General features: G+C 44.9%; 1 protein-coding gene and 1 long non-coding RNA gene across 6 annotated transcripts in view; one reads left to right on the forward strand and one right to left on the reverse strand.

Moving 5' to 3' along the window:
* Window positions 1-21,129, reverse strand: part of EPHA4 (EPH receptor A4) — a 149,929-nt gene that overhangs the window by 26,963 nt on the left and 101,837 nt on the right. For all 5 annotated transcript variants that reach the window (XM_027049599.2, XM_053215848.1, XM_053215849.1 and 2 more), the window contains 3 exons: window positions 9,260-9,384; window positions 8,066-8,225; window positions 6,770-6,881 (listed from right to left, as the gene is read on the reverse strand). In XM_027049599.2, coding sequence (XP_026905400.1) covers window positions 6,770-6,881; window positions 8,066-8,225; window positions 9,260-9,384 — 397 coding nt within the window. The remainder of the gene's footprint in view (window positions 1-6,769; window positions 6,882-8,065; window positions 8,226-9,259; window positions 9,385-21,129) is intronic.
* On the forward strand, window positions 6,015-7,702 carry LOC113596429 (uncharacterized). The gene is made up of 2 exons (XR_003417158.2): window positions 6,015-7,009; window positions 7,160-7,702. It is a non-coding gene; the product is annotated as an uncharacterized LOC113596429 (long non-coding RNA).

A 21,129-nucleotide genomic window follows, 5' to 3' on the forward strand; every position in this document is an offset into this window, starting at 1 on the left:
ACAGCACATGGGGCAAGCGATTCACCCACGACCCTCTTAGCAAGGACAGGAGTGCGTCTCCCCTGATCTGCTCACTATCTCACATGCCCCTCGTAGTGGAGATGAAGTTATATCAAGATATCTGATGAGAGTTATTGTAAGTAATACTGTATTTTATATCAGTATATCCACTTAAGTTGGATTCCACCGCTTTGAAAAGCCATTGCTTCGTCAAGGAAACACAACACGTCGAAATGTCCCGAAATCAAGCGTCTGGATGGGAGATGTAGTCGGCCCCTCCCCGCCCCCTTCCCCTTTTAAAGGAAATAGAAGTGTTAGGTCAGGGACTATGAAAACAAGATTTTATGTCAGGGAAACGCGTGGCGAGGTCCCAGGGGTGTGATAGGGTCCTGCCAGTCTGTGCGATTGTATCTTATCAGCGTTCCTAAAAGCATGATCTAAAATTACAAGTATATCTCTCGAACCACTTAAGATTTCCAATACTGATTTGAATGTCTTTCCTTTAAAGAAGCAAAACAATGCATAGAGCAGAGGAGAGCTTTGGTACCAACTTTAAATGGCCAGCGAGTCGGTCAAAAAGACCCTGAAGTATCCCAACAGAAACAAGGGCCTCCAGCTGTCCAGGAGTGCAGTTATCTGTTTTACATCAAGCACCTCCATTAAATATGTGCAAAGCCAGAGGAAATGCAAAATGGCAGGGATCATTAATTATAAGGTGGCCACGCCCACCCCCTCCTCAGACTTCTAAACATAGAAGGAGGAAGTAAATTAGAGGGGAAGGTGTAGTTTTAAAGAAACTTCTTGACTTGCAGTGTTCCTTGGAGAGGACCCTCCAGGAGTCCAGAAAATGCTGGGAAAGAAACACAAGAAATTACTGCTCAAAGACGAATGGTAGCCTGATTAGCTTTTCCATGATACACTGGAAACGGAAATGCCCAAGTCGGGATCCATCTATGTCACCTGATGACTCTTTTTCCTTGGCTCAGGGTTGGACAAAGTGGACGTTAGTGTTCCAGGAAAGCCCACTGAAGTTGGGTTGGCCAGGCTGGAGGAAACCACACAGCCTAAAAAGTGCTAACTCTAAACTGACATCCAAGGCCGATCACCTGAATGGCAGAAGGAATCCTTTGTTGCTGAAGATCTTCTAATTCCTGGGATTTGGGCAATCTGATTGTAACAGGGTGGGGCGGGGGGGGAGGGGCTTGTTAGTGAATGCTCCAGAAGGAAGCCGGGACCTTTCATCTGCAGGAGGGAGAGGAAAGCCTCCCCTTCAGGTGGAGCTGGGAGGCAGAGCTGAGCCCTCCCCAGCCCTCCGTCAAAAGGGGGGGCGGAATCAGGGTATTAGCAGGCATTGTTGAGGAACAGCGTGAGCCCCAAGCACTGCCCTCCCAACCCATGTGTCCTTCTGGCACCTTGACTATTCAATAAAACAAACAAAACCTTGGAGGGGGAGCGCGTGGCAGGAGCCCAGCACAGGAAAACCCTGCTTTTATTAAAATACTAACTTCCCTGATCAAGTGGATGGATTTGATTGATGTGGTTCACTGTTCCAAAACTAATTAGCAAAAGGTAAGTAATTTATTCAGCTAAAGTGCAGATTAAAGAAGATAAAGCAATGTAATAACCAGCACGGCTCCAGGAGGACCCTTTGCAGCATTTAATGGCATCACCCATGAAGATTCATAGAGGCCATCCTTCTTTTTCCCCTTCCTTAAGCTGTCATTGTTCTTGCACCAAATGATGTCTAAATGTTCTTCGTGAGCAACATTTTGAAATGGTTGGAATTGAACCGTACAATTGCACGCAAGTTGTTTAGAAATGTTCCCAGAGTACCATCTGCCCCCTCATTGTATGAATTTACATGACTCCATCAGAGCCAATTGAGGCTAACATTTGAGTGCATTCATTCTTATGTGATCATAATATTCCAATTAGGACACCAGGCAAGATAGATACAGACTGAATGGGAACTGGCTCAGCGTTATGCGAACAGTTAGCTCCAAAGTGGAAAATCGTAGCCTTCATTCGAAGACAAAATCAACGTGCCAAGTCTGACTTTATGGTGTGCGTTAGGCGTGCACATGAACTCACAGACTGCAACTGCTCCCACCAGCCCTAAGACTCCTGAGATCGGGGTCCGCTCGGACCGTCCGCGTGGGCTTTTGACGTAGGTCAGTTTTTTTCAGTTCGGAAGACATGAAAATATCTATGCCAGTATCGGTAGCCAGGGAAGATGGATTCCTGTCCTGATCAGGCGACTAAGTAGCTGTGGGACCTCGGTTTAGTTAATTGTTTAACCTCCTCGCCAGGCCTCGAGATCCTAATACAGAAGATCCCAGTGTTAGAATTAAGTAGTTTCGTACACCAGAGCCAGGGGTATATATGTTTTCAGAAATCTTGTGGCAACCACCTCATTTATTTTCTTAGAATCAATTCACTTGTTTTTTTCTTTAATTCTAATAAAAAGGGGACAGTCAGCATACCCCAACATGAATGGACATAACAATAACCCAGTAGAACCAGCCATCATTAGAAAGTCAGTACAAAAACCTCCATGCCTGGTTATCAGGCAATACTTGTCTCTGATCACCAAAAGAGAGAGGAGAGACTCATCTTGTATTCTAGCCTCTTCTTAGAAGTTTTTCTCGAATAATCAAATATTCTTTGGGGGAAGGGCACACTGGCTTAAAGCAACCCAGATTAATAGTATTTGGGATAACCTGATGAAATCACAAATAAAGAAGCAGGGATCAGAGAAACATAACACATTCGATCATCAGTCCCGGAGGTGATGACCTTCTCGCTGCATTTTATGATGTCATTGTTAACAGTCCTTTCAAAAATCACTTTAGCTAGCAATAAAGTGGTTCCACTGCGGAGACCACAAATAAATACCCGCAGCAGTATGGGGACACGGTGTCATGCTTCTGAGAGAACGCACACGCGTGGTTTGGGAGAAACTTTCTAGGGACAGCATCGCATAGATACAAGGCGAACAGCACGTAAACGGCCCCGCAGCAAGGACACTGTGTGCCCACAAAGCTGACACGGTCTTCTAATTACAACTCAAGGGCCGGAGGACACACGGACCGTAGACGCTTCTAAAAAAATGTAAGGTAGTTAGCTTAAGATCACGTGGGTGGTAAAAACATAACAATACGTCTTAAGCCAACGTACTCGGCGTATCATTTCAAATACGTAAATAAAGTTTATAAATGTGGGGGTTTGATGCTTTCTCTGAGCTCCCTGAATGGTTTATACACGCAAGTTGGCCGAAAGGAAAAAGGGGATCTTCTCATTGAGAAAGGAATGGAGATTACCCTGGCTCGCCTACAGCTCAGGCTTCTCAGTAGAAAGGAAATATAGTAAATGAAACAATTGCTATCAAGGGAAAAAAAAAAATTCTAGCAAGATACCAGCTGTGAGCCTGAGGCCGTTTCCTCTTTCCTCAATGACAAATTAGCACCAGACAGATTTTTCTTTGAGGTGATCAGAAGGGCTGAAACTTTTCTCGCTGTGTGGGTCCCTGCCCTCTACTTCTTAAAAAAAAAATCTCACATGGCATCATGTGGGCCTCCGTTGGAGGGGGATCACCTTAAAAGGGGGTCTCTCCGTCTCTAGCACTGACTCCGCCATCAACATTCTGTGGCTCTAAAACGTTAAGCAGCAGCCCTATCATTTTCCAGCTAGGATATTCCACGGGTTGGTTTCCAGACTGGTCGGCGAGATCATTTGGGGGTGCCGCTTACTACCTTTCACACTGAAAGCACGGACCAGACTTCCGTCCGCACTACCTGTCTCCTCCCTCTTCACCTGTTCTTGTCGCACTGAAACATCTGTACTGCGGCGTGACAGAACACACAGCCTGCATGCGGAGGACAAGCAGCTGAGTGTGCATCAGCGGGTGCAAAGCCTGTCAGCTACCTGGCTCCAGGCGGCTTTCCCGTGACAGCTTTATGGCCGACACTAAAGAAGAATCAATAGGAGGGCAAGGGGTTGACATTTCATTTTCTAAAAAGTGATCCATTGAGGACCAATCACCAAGCGGTGTTTATCAGCCTTGGGAAGTGACATTTTTTTTTTAATGGGGGAGAAGGGACAAGAATCATCGCTGGGTAACTCGACAGGCTCAATTCTCGAAGGTGGGGACTCATAATTGGAAATCCAATGCATCCTCCTATCCATTCTGTCCTAAAGAATAAAGTGATCAATAAAGGCAGCACGGAAATCGAGTCATCAAGTTTGCGATTCTATGTTCTATAGCTCCAAGCTTTTAATAAGCCTGTCTTCCTGCATGACATTTTCATGCGCTTTTCCTTTCTTTTTGTCAAAGCAGAACATCCGGAAGAAACTTAGGATGGGGTGACTTCTTCCTAATTATTCCCGTTGCTTTGGTATCATTAAGGTAACTTGAAAAGACAAAGGTAACGCTAAAGAAACGCTGGTCGCATAGACGAAGGCTCCCATCAACATCAAAGAGGAGGTTGAGACACAAGACGAGACCCACTTTCTGCAAACGAGTATCCTCTCAGATGGTTCCGAGCATCACATGGTGCTGAATTTTAGCCAAATGTTATTTTGAGGTGGAGGAAATTAAGAATTTTTTTCGTAGTTTGAGACTTTTAAATGTCTTTCCTTTCTGCTAAAAATTATTGCGATGCACCGTCAAATTTTCAGAGGCGGAAATGTATGATAATGAAAGCAAGAGCCCATGTGATTTTCATAACCCCCCTATCCCGCCATCAGAAATGGATATAGATTATTGCACACAGTTGCCCGTGTGTTTGTGTGCCCGCCATGTGGACATACGCAAGACCCAAAGGCAATGGACAAGCAAGAGGTTCATCCTGACTGACTTCCACAATCAAATGCCAGGAAAGGTAAGTCCGTCTGGAATTCAAATTCTGGGGGCGCCCGGGTGGCTCAGTCGGTTGAGCGTCCGACTTTGGCTCAGGTCATGTTCGCGCGGTCTGTGAGTTAGAGCCCCGCGTTGGACTGGCTGCTGCCCAGTGCAGAGCCTGCTTCAGATCCCCCTTCCCCTGCTTGCATGCTCTCTCTCTCTCTCTCTCTCTCTCTCTCTCTCAAAAATAAACATTTTTAAAAAAAAATCTTAAAGAAAAAAAGTCAAATTCTGTTTAGGCCAAATTGAAGTTTCCAAAGACTGACATATAGCAATACATGGGTACGACAGGCACGTCTATGTATGTTTCATGTATGTAACACAGCAAAAGGAATAAGCCGTTCGAGGTTCTTCGGGATGGAACTCATGGCTCTAATCAAACATGCTGCTATGGACTTTGCACCGAAAAGAACAAACACAATGACAAATGTAGGTGGTGCGTGCTCACGATGAGTTCTTGTTCCATACTGTAGGAGAGTGACCGTGATTGATTTCTACAATACTGGACATTCGGGACAGTGGGAGAGGAGGCATGATATTAATAAATACATGTGACAACTGAGACCATCCGGGCAAATTAGGATATACAGTCATCACCCTAATTATAAAGTATCACAAAGTGAGGAAAAAGCACCATGGCTTGCTCAGGCCAGTGGCAATGGCCAGAGGCATTGTCGTGATATCACCGAGTTAGTTCACCAACAGCAGAGGCAGAGAGAGACAGGATACAACGGACCCTAGCCAGGGAGCCGAGCATGGCTACTGGGTAAGCCAATAGTGGGTCTCCTGTTAAGGCAACGCAATGATCCTAGACCAGTACTGCGCCTTTCTGAGATCATTTTCCTCTTCTATTACATGAAAGCGGTTATGTTTAAGATGATCGTTTTTGACATCCCCAGGTTCTGCTTTTCTTTTTTTTTTTAATTTTTTAGATTTGTTTTGCCAAAAGCTCCACCTTGTGAAATAGTGGACAGCATAGGGGAGTGAAGGTTGGAGAAGCCTAGAAGTGGGCACATATTGGAGCTAAGTGGCCATCCCTCCTCCCCCCCCCCCCGCCCCGCCCATTTCCTCGGGAGCCTCTGGGGAGGGCAATAATCAAAAACATCGGCTGCCTGGTCATTGTCATTTCTCCCTCTCTTTTCTAGATTGTTTTTCAAGTATCAAGTTGGTTTGTAGACTTTCACAGAAGAACAAGTAATCTGCTGTTTTAGATTCATCTCCAAGAACAGTGCGATGCCCACAGCATGCTTAACGGTTCTCCTTGTTGATGGCCTTTCCTGAAAGAAGATTGAGCGCGGAGCCCAATTATTTGCTTTGGTTGCAATTATTATTCACCGAACTCACGTTGAAGCACCTACTGTGTGCTGACTTCTCTACTTTACCCATCAAAATTCTGTCAGTAACTCTTACGGGCAGATCTTCTAAGATCCTCTATCCCTACTTTATAAAAGGGGAAAAAAGACGGAAAGAGTTTAAGTAATAGAGCTGACCAATGGTAGGGCTCAAATTTTGGACCCACGTTTTATATGGCTTCTTTTTTGCTTTGGCAGTAAGTCCGAGCTTAAGAGAGGTATAAATGTAACACCTTACAGCTCAGAGTATCTAGAAATCTCTCATTGGCTTGCTTTTCGGCTGGGTTTCCAGGAATTAGCTGGGTCTTTCCAGGACTCTCAGCTGCCACCAGTCACAGCCAACAGCTCCAGCAGGGACGTGGGGAGATCAAAGCCAAGAGCAAGGAGCTGGCCACCGCACATGCCCTGTTTATGATGTTAATCAAAAGCCTGGGCTTTGTGGGGAGGAGACAAAAAGCTCCCTCATAAAAACCCGAGATGGGGGGTGGGGTGGGCAGTGAGTGGCTTAAGTGCTTACCTCCTGCTGATGACAAAAGCCGCAATGAGAATGACCACCAGCACCACACTGCCTGAGACGGAGACCAGGAGGACTGTGGAGTTAGCCCCATCTCCGATGATCCGGGAGGGCACTGGCAAAGACAGTGACACAACAATCACCTCTGGGAAGGTCCGAGGAGCTAGAACGTCTGTCTGCCTGGGGCACAAGTTCCAAAGTGCTGAAGCCATGTGGACCGCTCAGAGCCTCTCTTGCCCTTCGGTAAGTGCTTACACAATGGGATTTCTAAGAGAGCTTTAATGGGATGAAGACGTTCTCTGTATAACTGCATGAAGAACTTCAACCAGAAGATTCTTCTTAAATCCCCTGGTAAACATTACCGCCCGTTGTTTTTCTTCTTTCCATTTCTAGTTTCAGCCCTAACGCTTATTTAATGATCTGGTGTGTTCCTTAGTGAGAAGCACACTTGGAAATTTCAAAAACGACAAGCAGGTTTGAATACTTACCCACCCCTCACCCCAAATCTATCAAAACCCTGCTTACTATTGCCCAGCTCAAAAGCCACGTCCTCTTTGAAGCCTTCCAGGAATATCCCCCCAAAATGTCAAACCCCTTCAGATTCAATTCTAGAGTACTTCCTCTTCTGTTTTTATATTCATATTTTATTTCACAACTTGTGAATAAAATTACTTTCTAGAACTGACATTGAAAATTCTTCTCTACCGTCTCCTTCTCAAGTAAGCTCAACTTTGGTTGGTTAATTACACAGGGGGAGCCATCTTATGGAAACTGCTTATGCATCGGGCATGTCCTTTGTTAACATTTTCCATTCAATCAATTAGTTGGTCCAACTCACAATGTTGAAAGATTTGATATATTGGTCCAAAGAGGCTTTAAAAAAAAACCGATCTGACTTGGTTAAAACAGATTCCTAGAAAGAAATAAAAGGGGGGGGGGGAAGGGGCCCCTTCTTTACTCTTCCCAGGGAGAAAACTTCCTATCTTAATGCAAGAGAGCTATGCAAGGCTCAATCGGTCCACTTAGCAGCCCCATCTTTCATCATTTATAGAAGACTCAAAATAAAAAAATAAAGAAGAAGAAGAAAACATTTTCAATCATACAAAAAGACAGGTTAGATAATACGAAAAATGCTCTTTTCTAAATAGCACGGGATTTTCCAAGTTACAGACATCTTATTTCCACGCAGTGTTCGTTACAACAGAATGTTTGCCTGACCCAAGATTAGGTACAGCTCCTTGGATTTCACTGTAATGTGATTTCACCTAGACTGTAAAAAAGGGCCTCAGCAGCTGATACCTGTGTTGGTCGTGACCTCTAGGGGCTCACTGAAGTCTCCATAGCCGGCTGCTGTCCTGGCTCGCACATGGAACACGTAGGAAGTCAGAGGATTCAGGCCTTTGATATCCGTGTTTCTGGCAGCCGTCCGGACGATTCGGTAGCTTCGCTCATTCTGATCCTGCATCGTGGGGACGATAAAATTGGGGAAGGTGGTAAATAAATCCCTCACCTATTCTAGGCCCAATTTTAAAGGAACCAGGCCAGGGCACTCAGAAGTTGAAAGTAAGTAGAGATTGCTAAACTCTCTAAACCTTATATTCTCTTTGATGTGGGAAGTACCACTGTTACATGTTGGATGTGGAAAGACACGTGGAGTTCAGGTATGATCACCATTGACGCTGACCACATCCAGACCTTTACTTATAATCTTTTTTGAAAAGAACATCAGACGATGGTTGGTGGCTTTTCTCACTCCACAGTTGACAATTTAAGAGAAATAGCTGTAAGAAGTTCTCTTGTCTTTTTCTATTTTCTGTCTAGAAAATGTCAAAAATGTTGTAATCTGGTTTCAGTGAAAAATAAATCCTGTCCCTTTTCTGCTTTTAATAAGGAAGCCAATAAGTGATTATCTTTAAAAAGAAAGAGAAGTCAATTGTTCATTTTCTAGACAATCTTGAATGCAAATAGCTCTCTTCAGAATCCTGTCCTTTATGAGAGACAAGTTATTTGTAAAAATAATGTCTTTCTATAACTTTAAGAGGCTGAAAAATGTAATTTTCCTTCCCCGATTTTCTATTAAAAGTCATCAAAACCCACACCTTGATTCTGAATAGCAGTGATCTACTTAAACAGATCATTATTTCGACTTTTATGAGTCACTCTCACTGATAGAAGGCTTATATATAAGAACTTCTTCGCTATCTTGATTCCCATTACTCGAAAGAAAAAAAAATGGTTATATTAGAACACAATGTATTTTTCCTATTTTTCAAGATAACTGATTTAATACATAAAATTCATAATTGGATTCGATTGGGGAACAAAATGCATTTGGTTTTGAAATTCACTGGTACTCTGGATTTACAACTGGCTAAGAACTAGAGAGACAAAGGAAGAAAGGAGGGAAGGGAGAAAGGGAGGGAGGGAGGGAGGGAGGGAGGGAGGAAGGAACAGAAAGAAGGAAGGAAGGAAGCTTGCTCATCCAAGTAATACCTTCTCGTAATACTTGACTTCATACTCCAAGATCACCCCATTGGGTCTATCTGGTTCCAGCCAAGCCAGAGCAACACTGTACCTTGTGACTTCTTTAGCCTGGACCAAAGCAATGGACGATGGTGCTATTGGGAAAACAAACAAACAAACAAACGAAAACAAAAGACGTCTTGCTTTAACGGGGAAGAAAATGGCGGTCTCAGTCAATAATTTCATTCTACTTAAGAAGAGTGTCAAGGATTGTCTTGTCGTTCCCCCCCCCCCCCCGCCCCCGGTCCCCATTTCACTCCTTCCCAGGACAGAGGCGTACCAGTCATATGATTCTCTTCAATACTGTGGCATACGGTTTGTCTTAGAAAGATAACCTCTGAAGTAAGAGCCTGGTCGGTCCACAGGCCTGTGGCGTCACCTCCACAGAGTTTGCAGCCATGTCTCACAAAAGGCTGGAGGTACAGAGAACACCGCCTGCTTCTTTATTTTGGCAAACCAGGAAAGGCACTGGAAGAGCTCCTCTTGAGCTGAGTAAAACTGCACCTCATCCCACCTCCAGAGTCATCTTACAGATCTTTAATTTTATACCAGCAGGGGAATTTGCAACTCTTCCCAGAGTACTGTAGGACATGCAAAGAATCTATATCCTTTCCAACATAGATGTAAGTACTGTTCCATTGTAGCTACGTCTGCCGTGTGGCACGATGATGTAAACTATGATGAACCCAAATAAAGCGACGATGTTCTCTCTGCACATGTGTGACGTTTTGCAGCTATTTTTGCAGAAGCTGAGATCTTGCTTTTGCCTCTTGAGGAGCAAACTTTCTTCATTCCCCGAAAACAGACACAAAAACGGTCCTCTACCGGGTGTGTTGTCGGGGGGGGGGGGGGGGAGTATTTTGAGATCTTTAAAACCAGGCTGCCCTCTTCTTCCTTGTGACGGTCACATCTCCAGCCCGCTGTTGTCGAGCTCTGCTATGACTGACAATGACACAAATGTGCCATTACAGGGAGAAGAGGGGCATTCATGAAATCTGTAATCTTACCTAACAAAGCTGGTCTGTACAACCAGAGATTAGGGGGATCTTCCTAAATTGAATGCATATACTTGTTTGTTACCAAATCGGGGGAAAACGCGAAAACAGACATCAAACAATGGCCCCTGGGGAGCAACATCATAGTGTCCTGCTCTTTCCCAGCACACACACGACAGCCAAACCCTAACTCAGAGGAAACAAGAGAACAAGTGAAAATTAATTGTCACTAAAAATGAACCGGGGCTAACTTCAAACACGCTTGACCATATCTGACAGGTATCTTGATGGAAAGGAAAGCAACCAGAGATGCCATCATCCCACAAGGGAACTTTCCAGCTCAAGTTAATCCAGCAGGGAGCACCTCCCGGAGGCCTGGATTGGGCAGCCTGGCATCTCCCCTAGGGGTGCTTCAAGAGGGCGCGTGCGCGTCCCCAAGCGCGGGCACACGCACCCACCCCGCCCTATTTCTCTCTCCCTCTCCTTCTCCCCCCAAGCTATTCCAGACTGAATCTCAGGCATAAACACCAGTGAAAGATACAGTGGATACACATGTCCTCCATCAAAGGCAACCCCAAGGTTAGTAACAATACCCAACTGGATGCACAGAGAGCTGTGTGCCGCAGCCATATGGAAGCCACTGAACATCTGAAGAAAATGAAAACCGGAAATGTGCTCATTAGCGGCATTAGGCTTCCCTCCCCCAACACACACAGACGCACACGCACGTTTTCCCCCTCTCTCTCTCTCTCTCTCTCTCTCTCTCTCTCTCTCTCTCCTTCCCGGTTGACACGGAAGCATTGTCCAGCAAAATGCCAGCAGTGACTTTCTGAAATACGGAGATCACAAGAAGGCTAAGAAAGCTGCCCGGCTGTGAAAAGCTATTTCACTCCAGGTAATAAATACATTGCCTAACAGAGCACTTTAGCATACACTCCATAAAAAGGGGCTCTTTAAACTCCGATGTTCGGAATTGGAAAGTGAAACAGAAAAGCAAGGACTTTAGAAAGAAAGCGGTGGGGGTGGGGGGGGGGGAATCATAAAGTTATAAAATGGACTTTCTCTCAGAAACGGCCTGGGTTAGATCCTGATAAGTGGCAGATTCCTCGGGAAAGAATTGCCCGGCTGCCCTTGGGGCGCACTGACGAACTGAGCTGGGTTTCTCACTGGTTGGGTTACCGCTAAACTGCTGCACGTGGGCCCTGAACCTGATTTCCATTTTAGAAGGTGGGGCGGCAGGGTTTCCGCGCCCACTGAAGGGGAAGATGAACGCAACCCAAGTGCTCACAACATCGCAGGCAGGGAGTTCGCAACACAATCACGTGCACTAATAGAATATCCCTAATGCGGCTCGAGGCGGAGAATCCGTGCGCACAAACGTGCAAATAAACCAACAGTGCGCGCTCTGGCTCGGCTGTCGTAAAAATGGGAGAAAACGAGACAGAAAGAGAAATGCAGCGTCCTTCTAATTCCCGAAAGGTATTATGCCGTGTGGCTGTCATGTCTGAGGTCTTTCTGAACGGACGTGTTCAGGAAAGCCTGTGTACCAGGCCACAGCGACAAAGGCATTCCGTCGCCAAGTGAGATTGAGGAAATATACCAACTGCACAGCAGTCTAACAGGGCAGCCCTTCCTTCCCCGGAGGAGAGCGTCTTACCTTCGCTGGCACAAAGAACACCAGTCTGGAAAACTCTGGGCTTCACCGCACTGCCACTCTGGAGGAAAGAGGCAATCTGGATCCGCGCCACATCGTAAGCCACGTAGGGGGTTCCTCCCTCGCCCTTCCTACCCTGCTTCCAATCCAGCCTCCAACTCCACATCTGGAAGCCATCGCCTGCCACGTGGGCCCGGCTGCAGCTCGCTTCCCCAGATGAGGCAGTTGGGCAATGGCACTTCTCGATCCTTCTCCAACCCCAGTGGTCCCCGAGCTCGTTTTCTCATGCCGTCCATGTAGCTGCTGCCGCATCCCTCTGCGACGGGTACTGTGCTTTCAGCGATATTTTTCTTGAGCCAACACCCTCTATTGACTCGAGTTGTACTTAAAAAGAAAGCCCCATTCCTGATATACATGAAATCTTGTTATCACTGGCAGTTAATAGCGGGTAGCCATAAAAATGAATATGGAAATAAACAATGCTATCAAGGTTGGCTGGACATTCTTGCCTCCTCTCCGTGCCTTACCAAAAATAGAGATTAGCCCTGGGTGAGAGACGCATTAAGGATAATCCCCGCACCAGGTGGAGATTCTGGAGTCACTGAGAGAGAACTGGGAAGAAACAAACTTTCACACAGGGCAACTCAGTATTACAGAACCGTCCACGTGGACTTTCACTAACATGATCTCTGACGCCACCATTGGGATGTTTCCACATTTTGGTAAATCCTGTCGAGTCCTTGTCAATTAGAAAGGTTTCGGATCCCGGGTCCAGACACCCCAGGGCTCTGTCCTCTGCTAACAAATTTGCAAGACGATCTACTGATAGAATAACAGATTGAACACTCTCCTCCCTCAAAGATAACAAATCCGTGCCTTAGTTCCAAAGAGGGCCCCTCACCATAGGGGAAATTTGGGTCAACATAAAAACACCAAGCAGGGGGTGGCTGGGTGACTCAAGTCAGTTGAGTGTCCACTGTTGGTGTCAGCTCGGGTCACGATCTCAAGGTTCGTCCGTTTGAGCTCCACGTCAGACTCCGTGCTGTCAGTGCAGAGCCTGATTGGGATTATCTCTCTCTCTCTCCCCCTCCCTCCCTCATTCTTTCTCTTTCTCTCTTAAAATAAATTAAAAAAAAAAACTTAAAAAAATAAAATAAAACACCAAGCAGAAAAAAGGTCCTGCTTGCCTCTCAGTTCTCTGGCTTACATTCTGAAAACCGTGGACACATAGTTTTTCCTCAGTACTGACTAACTCATCCACTAAGCACATACTTAGTGAGCACCAAGAGAACAAGGAAAAGCTGGGAAGGGGCAGACAAATCGGAATCAAATCCAGTCCTTGGTATCAAATTAAGACCCATCGTATCCATCAGCTTGTTTTTTAAGTTTATTTATTTTGAGAGAGAGAGAGAGAGAGAGAGTGGGAGGGGCAGAGAGACAGGAAGACCCAGAATCCGAAGCAGGCTCCAGGCTCTGAGCTGTCAGCACAGAGCCCAGGCGGGGCTCAAACTCATGGACCGCAGATCATGACCTGAGCCGAAGTCCGACGCCCAGCTGACTGAGCCACCCAGGAGCCAAAGGAAATTTTTATGATAGTCTCACAGAGAAGACACCCATTTTCTAGAACTCAAGAGGAGACAGTTCCTGGTAACCTCTTCTTTTCCAGATTCTCCCATAGTGACGGACAGAAGTACGAGGTGAGGTGGGTGCTTCCTTATCCCACTGTGGTTTTAGACACGCCAAACACCTGCTGAAGAGTCAGAGGAAAAGTCGGGAGGAAGCGGAAGGCTGATGAAAGTATCCTCAGTTGAAGAAAAAGACACGTCTTAGGTTGGAAGCATTCTTACCTACCCACAGACTTCCCTCATAAAACAGATGTTTGCTTTAAGGAAAGTTTTGTGCCCCCGGACATAAGGAAGAATTCTTCCGTGGCTAGAATTTTGGAATAACACACAACTAGGACAGCTGGTCATGCTAGTCAACAGTAACATGGTTGAGAAAGATGACTGATGGATGTGAACATCACAAAGGCAAGAACTACTCTGGGGTAGTTTGAAAGAAAGGTTTGTGACTTGATTCAATTAAGTCCTTAATTTTCAAGTGTTAGGAGCAGTATTTCCAATGACCGACAGGTGTCCACTTTCCTGTCCTGAGATGCTGTCTGTCATCTGAGACCACATCCTATTAATCTCAAGGGTATTCGGTAGTTTTTAATCCAAACCATATTCTCTATTTCCTTTCCTTTTCGCTTACAAATCGCGCTGACATAACCGTTCAGTCATTCGACAAATGCCCTTTAAGCCTCTGCTCGAAGAACTTAAAATCCAAAGAGCTAAGGTGGCATTTATGTTTAGACAGTTAAGCGCTCTCTGGCTAAATAAACATAGTGGCTGAGATGAGAAGCCAGAATAGGCAGGAGGGCATCGCAAATTGCAGAAAGAACTCTAGAAGGATTTGGAGTAAAGTTGGTGAAACACGGTCAAGATTAGGAGGGACAAACTAGAGGCGGAAAGGTGAAAGATGGCTGAATAGAGGTGTACCTGCTCCAAGTATGACTGGAAATTTCAAGAAAACACTTAGCACTCTGACTCTGTGAGCACGGAGGGCTCATCTAGGACATGTGAAATGAGATAAAGATGAAAATATATTTGATTCATATACTTACAAGTATTCTTTGCTTTAGTAATTTGGTGGGAAGACCAATGACTTCTAGAAGGATTGGGGGCAAAATTCTGGGTTTGAAATTTACCAGCTGCCGTCTTGGGCAAGTCGCTCAAACTTCCTTCACTCCATTCTCCCATTTCTGAACCACCTTCCTCTCAGATACAAGCATGTGCGTTACGAGAATGTACACTCCATAAAAGTAGGGCTTTCCCTTGTTCATATCTATATCCAAACTATTCAAGACCGTGTCTGGCACACAGTGAGTGCTCTATAAATTTGTCAAACGAATAAAAGTGAACTAAATGTGAAAATAGAGCTTAAAAAAATCTTTGTAGACACTGAAATGTTTTCTAAATATAAAGCACCAGAAGTAAGTCATCCCTAAAACAACTTTTTATCTGCACCTGTTTCAGATGACCTTTTGTGGGTCTGGTTCTGCTATTTAAGTTAACTAAGCTATTGACAATTAGGACTAAAGCAAAGGACAATTCTAATTATAAACGGAGTCTCTGTTTTCTAAGAGATATGAGATGCTTCTGAACTTCTTTCAAGCACACAGGTTGTAAAATGTCACTCAAATGTGAGTTGACATTAAAACTAGTTTCCACTGCACCTGTTACAGACAGCATTTTGAGGGATTTGTTCTTTTGGTTGACGGAGGTGTTGACAGTCCTCTCTGGATTTCACCTCTATATCCGGAGGGTATGTAAATAGTTCTCCTAACCACAAAGGTACCGTGGTGGTGAAATCTCTCCCACCAAGTCATAATCCTGAATCCAGAAAGGGCCCTAAGCAACTCTCTTGTTTTGTAAGACCAGAGTGATCTCCAAAGATGCGCTAATGTGAACAAAGAAGAAGCCATTAGGTACTACGTGGATCCCCGAAATCCCACCAAAAGGACATCACTGATGAAGCGTCGGGGTAATAGAGTACAGAACCCTATGTAATCAGGTTAAGGGCAGCAAGATTAAGCATGTGGAACAGATATCTTTCCGCACACTCATTGAAAACAAGTAAAATGGAAAACAAATAAAATGGTAGTGAAATATCATTTTTTTAAAGATGGACCAAAAACCATTGAGGATGAAAGAAAAAAAAAACTCACCAAAGCTTGAAGGTTGAATGATCTGAGCTTTCTACTAGAAAGCCAACATAAATTATCCCCCCCCCCTTCAAATAATTCTGTATTCAGAATTCCACACATCCCTGGGAAACTGACAATGCTTTCTGAATAGAATCCCCATTTGCTATGTACCTATGGTTACGCTTGGTGGGAGACCTGGCCCCATGCACGCAGAAAGCACGTGTGGGTTTTATCTCCTTGTGTGTTTTTGATAGACAGAAACAGCACAGATTCGGGGGCTCTATCATGACTCTCTAACGGTGGTACATTTCACAAGGAAGAATTACAGGAGATGCTTTGATGTCAAACAGAGGAGGCTCCTTTTAAGCAAATGGTAAATTTAACTTTCTTTGGTTCAAAGCTCAGCAGTTCTTGCTCCCCACTGACGCAAGTGCTACAATTTTCTTTTATTCGCTTCCTCAATGACTTGCCATTAAACACCTACAAGTCATTTTACTGCAGCAGTTTGGTACTTCTGACACCCAAATAGGATGGAGAGGAGCAAAAAAAAAAAAAAAAAGATAAGGAGCAAAGAAAGGCAGGAAGGAGTTGCTGTGAATCACCGCGGGCCGTCAAACTGTTTGCTTGGGTCCAGTATCAGGAGCGATGAATTAAAAACAGTTCGGAGGACTTGGGGGCGGGGGGGGGGAGGGGGAAAGCACTGAAACAGACCGGCTGCATTTCACTACTGGCCCAAATTAGGAGGGCGGAGGGAGGAAGGCAGGAAATAAACAGATGCAGTGAAAGGTCTCCAGCCTGCAGGCCAGGAAGAGTGAAAACAGCCTTTTATGAAAGTCAAGAAACCAAAAGCCAAGGATGTCAGTGGTACAACAATGCCCAGTGCTTAGAGGGAAAAGGACTTCTTAACCACAGCGGGGTTCCCCCTCCCCAGGATCTGAATGTAAAGGGACGATGTTTACTTAGGGGTCTTTCACGGATAGGAAAAATAAACCCGAAGTTTATACATATCTCTGCTTAATGCAAATGGCGTATTTAAATTTAATTACTTGGAGCTTAAGGTGGTTTTTGTTCTCCCCTTTCTCTCTCATTTCAACACCGCAGCTCTGATTTGCTCTTTATCAAAGGTTTGTGCATTTTAAAACGCTGTCAGGCATCAAAATTAAATGCTCCAGAACACTAATGATATCCTTGTGATTAAGGGTTTTGTCGTCAGAGCAATGCTAAGAACTCTCGTGCTAATATTAATTGCTTTCTTCACATCCCACCAAAGGGAGGGAAGGATTTCTCCTCTGAGCTTTGTACGACCAATGGCATTGAACAACACTGTAATTTTGTTTTGTTTTGTTTTGTTTTTACTATTATCACTGCGGTCTTTTAGAGTACTCAACAGTGTGCCTTGTTTCATTTTATTTTATTTTTTTTACATTTATTCATTTCCTTTGAAAGAGATAGAGAGAAAGAGAGCACAAGCCTGGGAGGAGCAGAGAGGAGACTCAGAATCCAGTGCCCTCAGCGCACAGCCCTATGTGGGGCTCGAACTCAGGAACTTGAGATCATGCAAGAATGGAATGGTCCTGAGCCACCCAGGCGCCCGCAGTGTTTTCATATACACATGATTTCGTTTGCAATACACTCAACCAGCTGGGTTAGCCCTCCATTATTTTTTAGGTAAAAGTCATTAAGACTGCATTCCTGTCCACCCTCCTCGATACATCACCAATGTAAGAACGCCACTCTGCACCCCACAGCTTTTAGCTGCTGTACCATTAATAAGCACCTAAGCACATTCTATCATAGTCAAGAAATAAATCTGTAAATTTTTTTTTTTTTTAAAGGTACCGTGGGGCGCCTGGGTGGCTCAGTCGGTTGAGCGACTGACTTCGTTTCAGGTCACAATCTCACGGTTTGTGAGTTTGAGCCCCGCGTCGGGCTCTGTGCTGACAGCTCAGAGCCTGGAGCCTGCTTCGGATTCTGTGTCTCCCTCTCTCTCTGCGCCTCCCCCACTGTCTCTCTCTGTCTCTGTCTGTCTCAGAAATAAATAAATATCAAAGAAATTAAAAAAAAAAAAAGGTACCGAAAAAGTTGATGATTCCAAAATCGATACTGAATTATTTTCCTATTCAACAAAAGATCTAGAACCAAATTCTCGATTGAAGCCTTTAGAAGACTCTGGATTAAATGAAGCTCATTTATATTTAAATATGGATGTATTAATATTGATTAAGCATACACTTAAAATATAGGAGGGATGCATTTTTTTTCCAGAAGGTGATTTCTTTCCAAGGTCAGTACGAAGAGTCTATTTTTAAACAAATACTGTATAAAGTAAATCAGGGCACCATAACACTTACCAAAAGGTACAACAGACCCGTGCTTACAACGATTTTCAGAATCTCATTTTGGGAGACTCCTGGTGCTTTCACTAAGTGATCCAAGAGTAAGACTTTACAAAACATTAAGCTCAGACTCTTACTTTACTTAGTTTTCCAGAGGAATGGGTGGCAGGTGATCTTAGAAAAACCTTTTATAGGGAGCTATTAACCATATTTTAAATGATGGAATGTGATATTCTTCCCTTTCGTGTTAAGTATCTGCAGAAGAAAGGTGAAGGTGTTGGGATTAACCTCTGTGGCTAACTGCCCAAAAGATGAGAGCCCCCCTCCCCTATATAACTGTTTCTGGGGGCGCCTGGGGGGCTCAGTCGGTTAAGCGTCCAACTCTTGGTTTCAGCTCAGGTCATGATCTCACGGTTCGTGAGTTCAACCCTTGCTTCAGGCTCTGCACTGATAGTTCCTGGTTGGGATTCTCTCTCTCTCTCTCTCTCTCTCTCTCTCTCTCTCTCTCTCTCTCCTTCCCCTGCTCACTCTCCCTGTCTCTCAAAATAAATAAACTTCAAAAACTTAAAAAAAGAATAAATAACTGTTCTGGGATGGAGCTGCTCAGACAGGGACTACATTTCCCTTACATGTCAGATGGTTCACGTGACTGAATTTCAGCAAGGGAATGTGGGTTTTTGTTTTTTTTTTTTTAATTTTTAAAAAAAAATTTTTTCAACGTTTTTTATTTATTTTTGGGACAGAGAGAGACAGAGCATGAACGGGGGAGGGGCAGAGAGAGAGGGAGACACAGAATCGGAAACAGGCTCCAGGCTCCGAGCCATCAGCCCAGAGCCTGACGCGGGGCTCGAACTCACGGACCGCGAGATCGTGACCTGGCTGAAGTCGGACGCTTAACCGACTGCGCCACCCAGGCGCCCCAGGAATGTGGGTTTAAGTGACCATTCCTCTTCTAGGCCCGCGTCTTTGGGTTCTTCCATCCTCTCTAACTTACAGTCTGCCCGCTGGATGTTGATGCCCACGTCCGTCTTGAAAGCTCTCCCACCAGCCCCTCCCTCATCACCACCCGCTGGATGTAACTTGGGCAAGAAATAATTTTAATGTTTATTTATTGTTGAGACAGGGACAGAGCATGAACGGGGGAGGGTCAGAGAGAGAGGGAGACACAGAATCGAAAAGCAGGCTCCAGGCTGCGAGCTGTCAGCACAGAGCCCGACGCGGGGCTCAAACTCACGGACCACGAGATCGTGACCTGAGCCGAAGTCGGACGCTTAACCGACAGAGCCACCCAGGCGCCCCTAAGAAATAATTTTGAATGTCAGTTAACCTACTCACTGACATTTGGGGTTACAGCAGATATTCATTCAGGTAAAGTGTAGCCATTTGGCAAAAAGAAAAAAAGGGCATTTTTCGAATACCGTTTTCATATAATAACTAAATAAAGTGTAGTGTATTGTGGCTACAGAAGACTGAGCAGTGGTCTAAAGCTGCCTGAACGGCCTTCAGGTCCCCTCTTGGAGATGCACCTATGACCATGCACCTTGAGCAGATATGGACGCACTCCTCTGGCGAGCGCGGCCCTGAGGTCGGCCCTGCGCGGAATAGAAGATGCAGGTTTGCAGGGACACGATCGGCCACGGGTCTTTTACCCGTGAGTGGATTCAGCAGAGTCCCACATTCCTGGGCTCAAAGATTCCGCTGAGCTCGTCTTAACGTTAAACGGGAAAAGACAGTGGTGTTCTCCAGATGGCTCGGTTGAGTTTTCTTTTCAGAAAAGGGTTCCTCTTCGTTGCTTAGTTACCAGCTGGCGTGGCCTGGGCCACGTGAAGTGGAGGAAAACAGAGAAGAATGGGCAAATGAGCAAATACTGGTCTCCTCGGTGAGGCCCTTGGGCACACAGGTAACATCGCTTCATCCTTGCATCTCCTCTGAAGCGCTTAGAATTATCCCCTTTGGATTCATATCTGCAAACTTAGGTAATACACGGAAGTTCAGTGATCGGACCAGCGCTATAAAATGAAATTTTTAAGCCCAAGAGTGCCTGCCTCAAAAGCATACAATCCTCCTACCGTATGACGCGCCTGTAAACACACGCTCAACAAGTGAGCATTTATTGAGTAACTACTACGTGCCCAGCACTGTTTCAAAGGCCTTGAATAAATTAATCCTATCACCCTCACGAAAACCCTATGAGGCAGGTATTATTATTGTTCTCCTTTTACAGATCAGGAAACGAAGGTACAGAGGGTTTGAAGAGCTTGCCCCGAGTAACAGCATGTAAACGGTGAATTCACAAGTCCGGTCCCGGAGCCCACAGTTTTCAACCCCTGAGCCACAAAAGGCCTCTGGTCTCTCCCCTCCTTTCACTGGTAAGAAATGAGAGATCTGAACGTTAAATGGCTTGCTCTCCTGCAGCAGCGTTAGTAACAGAGCAAATCTTAGGTCTGCTCTACGTCAGTCAGGTACAGGGCCACCTATGTGCATTCCTGCTTGCCAGAAATCCAGAGGTAATTTAGACATGACCTCTGTGTCTAGACAAAGCTTAAAGCTTTTACAGATGGATCACCTCATGAGAGAACTACTTAGAGGGCTAAGGGAAGAACTGTCTAAAATGGAAAAATTCAATTGCAAAATAAAACAACAGTATGTGAAGCTAGGGAAGGTGGAGGGAGTACGGGGCAAGCCCGTGGAAGGTTGGCGACGTTCTATTCTTTGCCCTGGTTTATGGCGGCACAGGTGTTCGCTTTGGGATAATTCATTGACTATATGTTTACGTCTCATCCACTCTTCTGTATGTGTGTATATTTCATAATCAAAAGGCTATAAAAGACAAAGAAAAGCGTTAACATTAGGGATGGAATACGAAAATTAATATTAGACCCATCCAAAATGTTTAATCTTTTGGGTAAAGGTCTAAAGGTGTCACGAAAGATCTAAGTTTTTGCAACTTAGGACTTTTGTAACGAGTTAATCGTTCTGTTTCATATTTGAGCCCTACAGCAATCCCTGCTCTCTGTAGTAAAGAAAATGTATTAATTAAATGCTTGTTTTACTATTTTTTAAGGTTTATTTATTTTTGAGAGAGAGAGAGAGAAAGCCTGCCTGCA

Source organism: Acinonyx jubatus, chromosome C1 (genome assembly GCF_027475565.1).
Source record: "Acinonyx jubatus isolate Ajub_Pintada_27869175 chromosome C1, VMU_Ajub_asm_v1.0, whole genome shotgun sequence".
Classification (NCBI taxonomy): Eukaryota; Metazoa; Chordata; class Mammalia; order Carnivora; family Felidae; genus Acinonyx; species Acinonyx jubatus.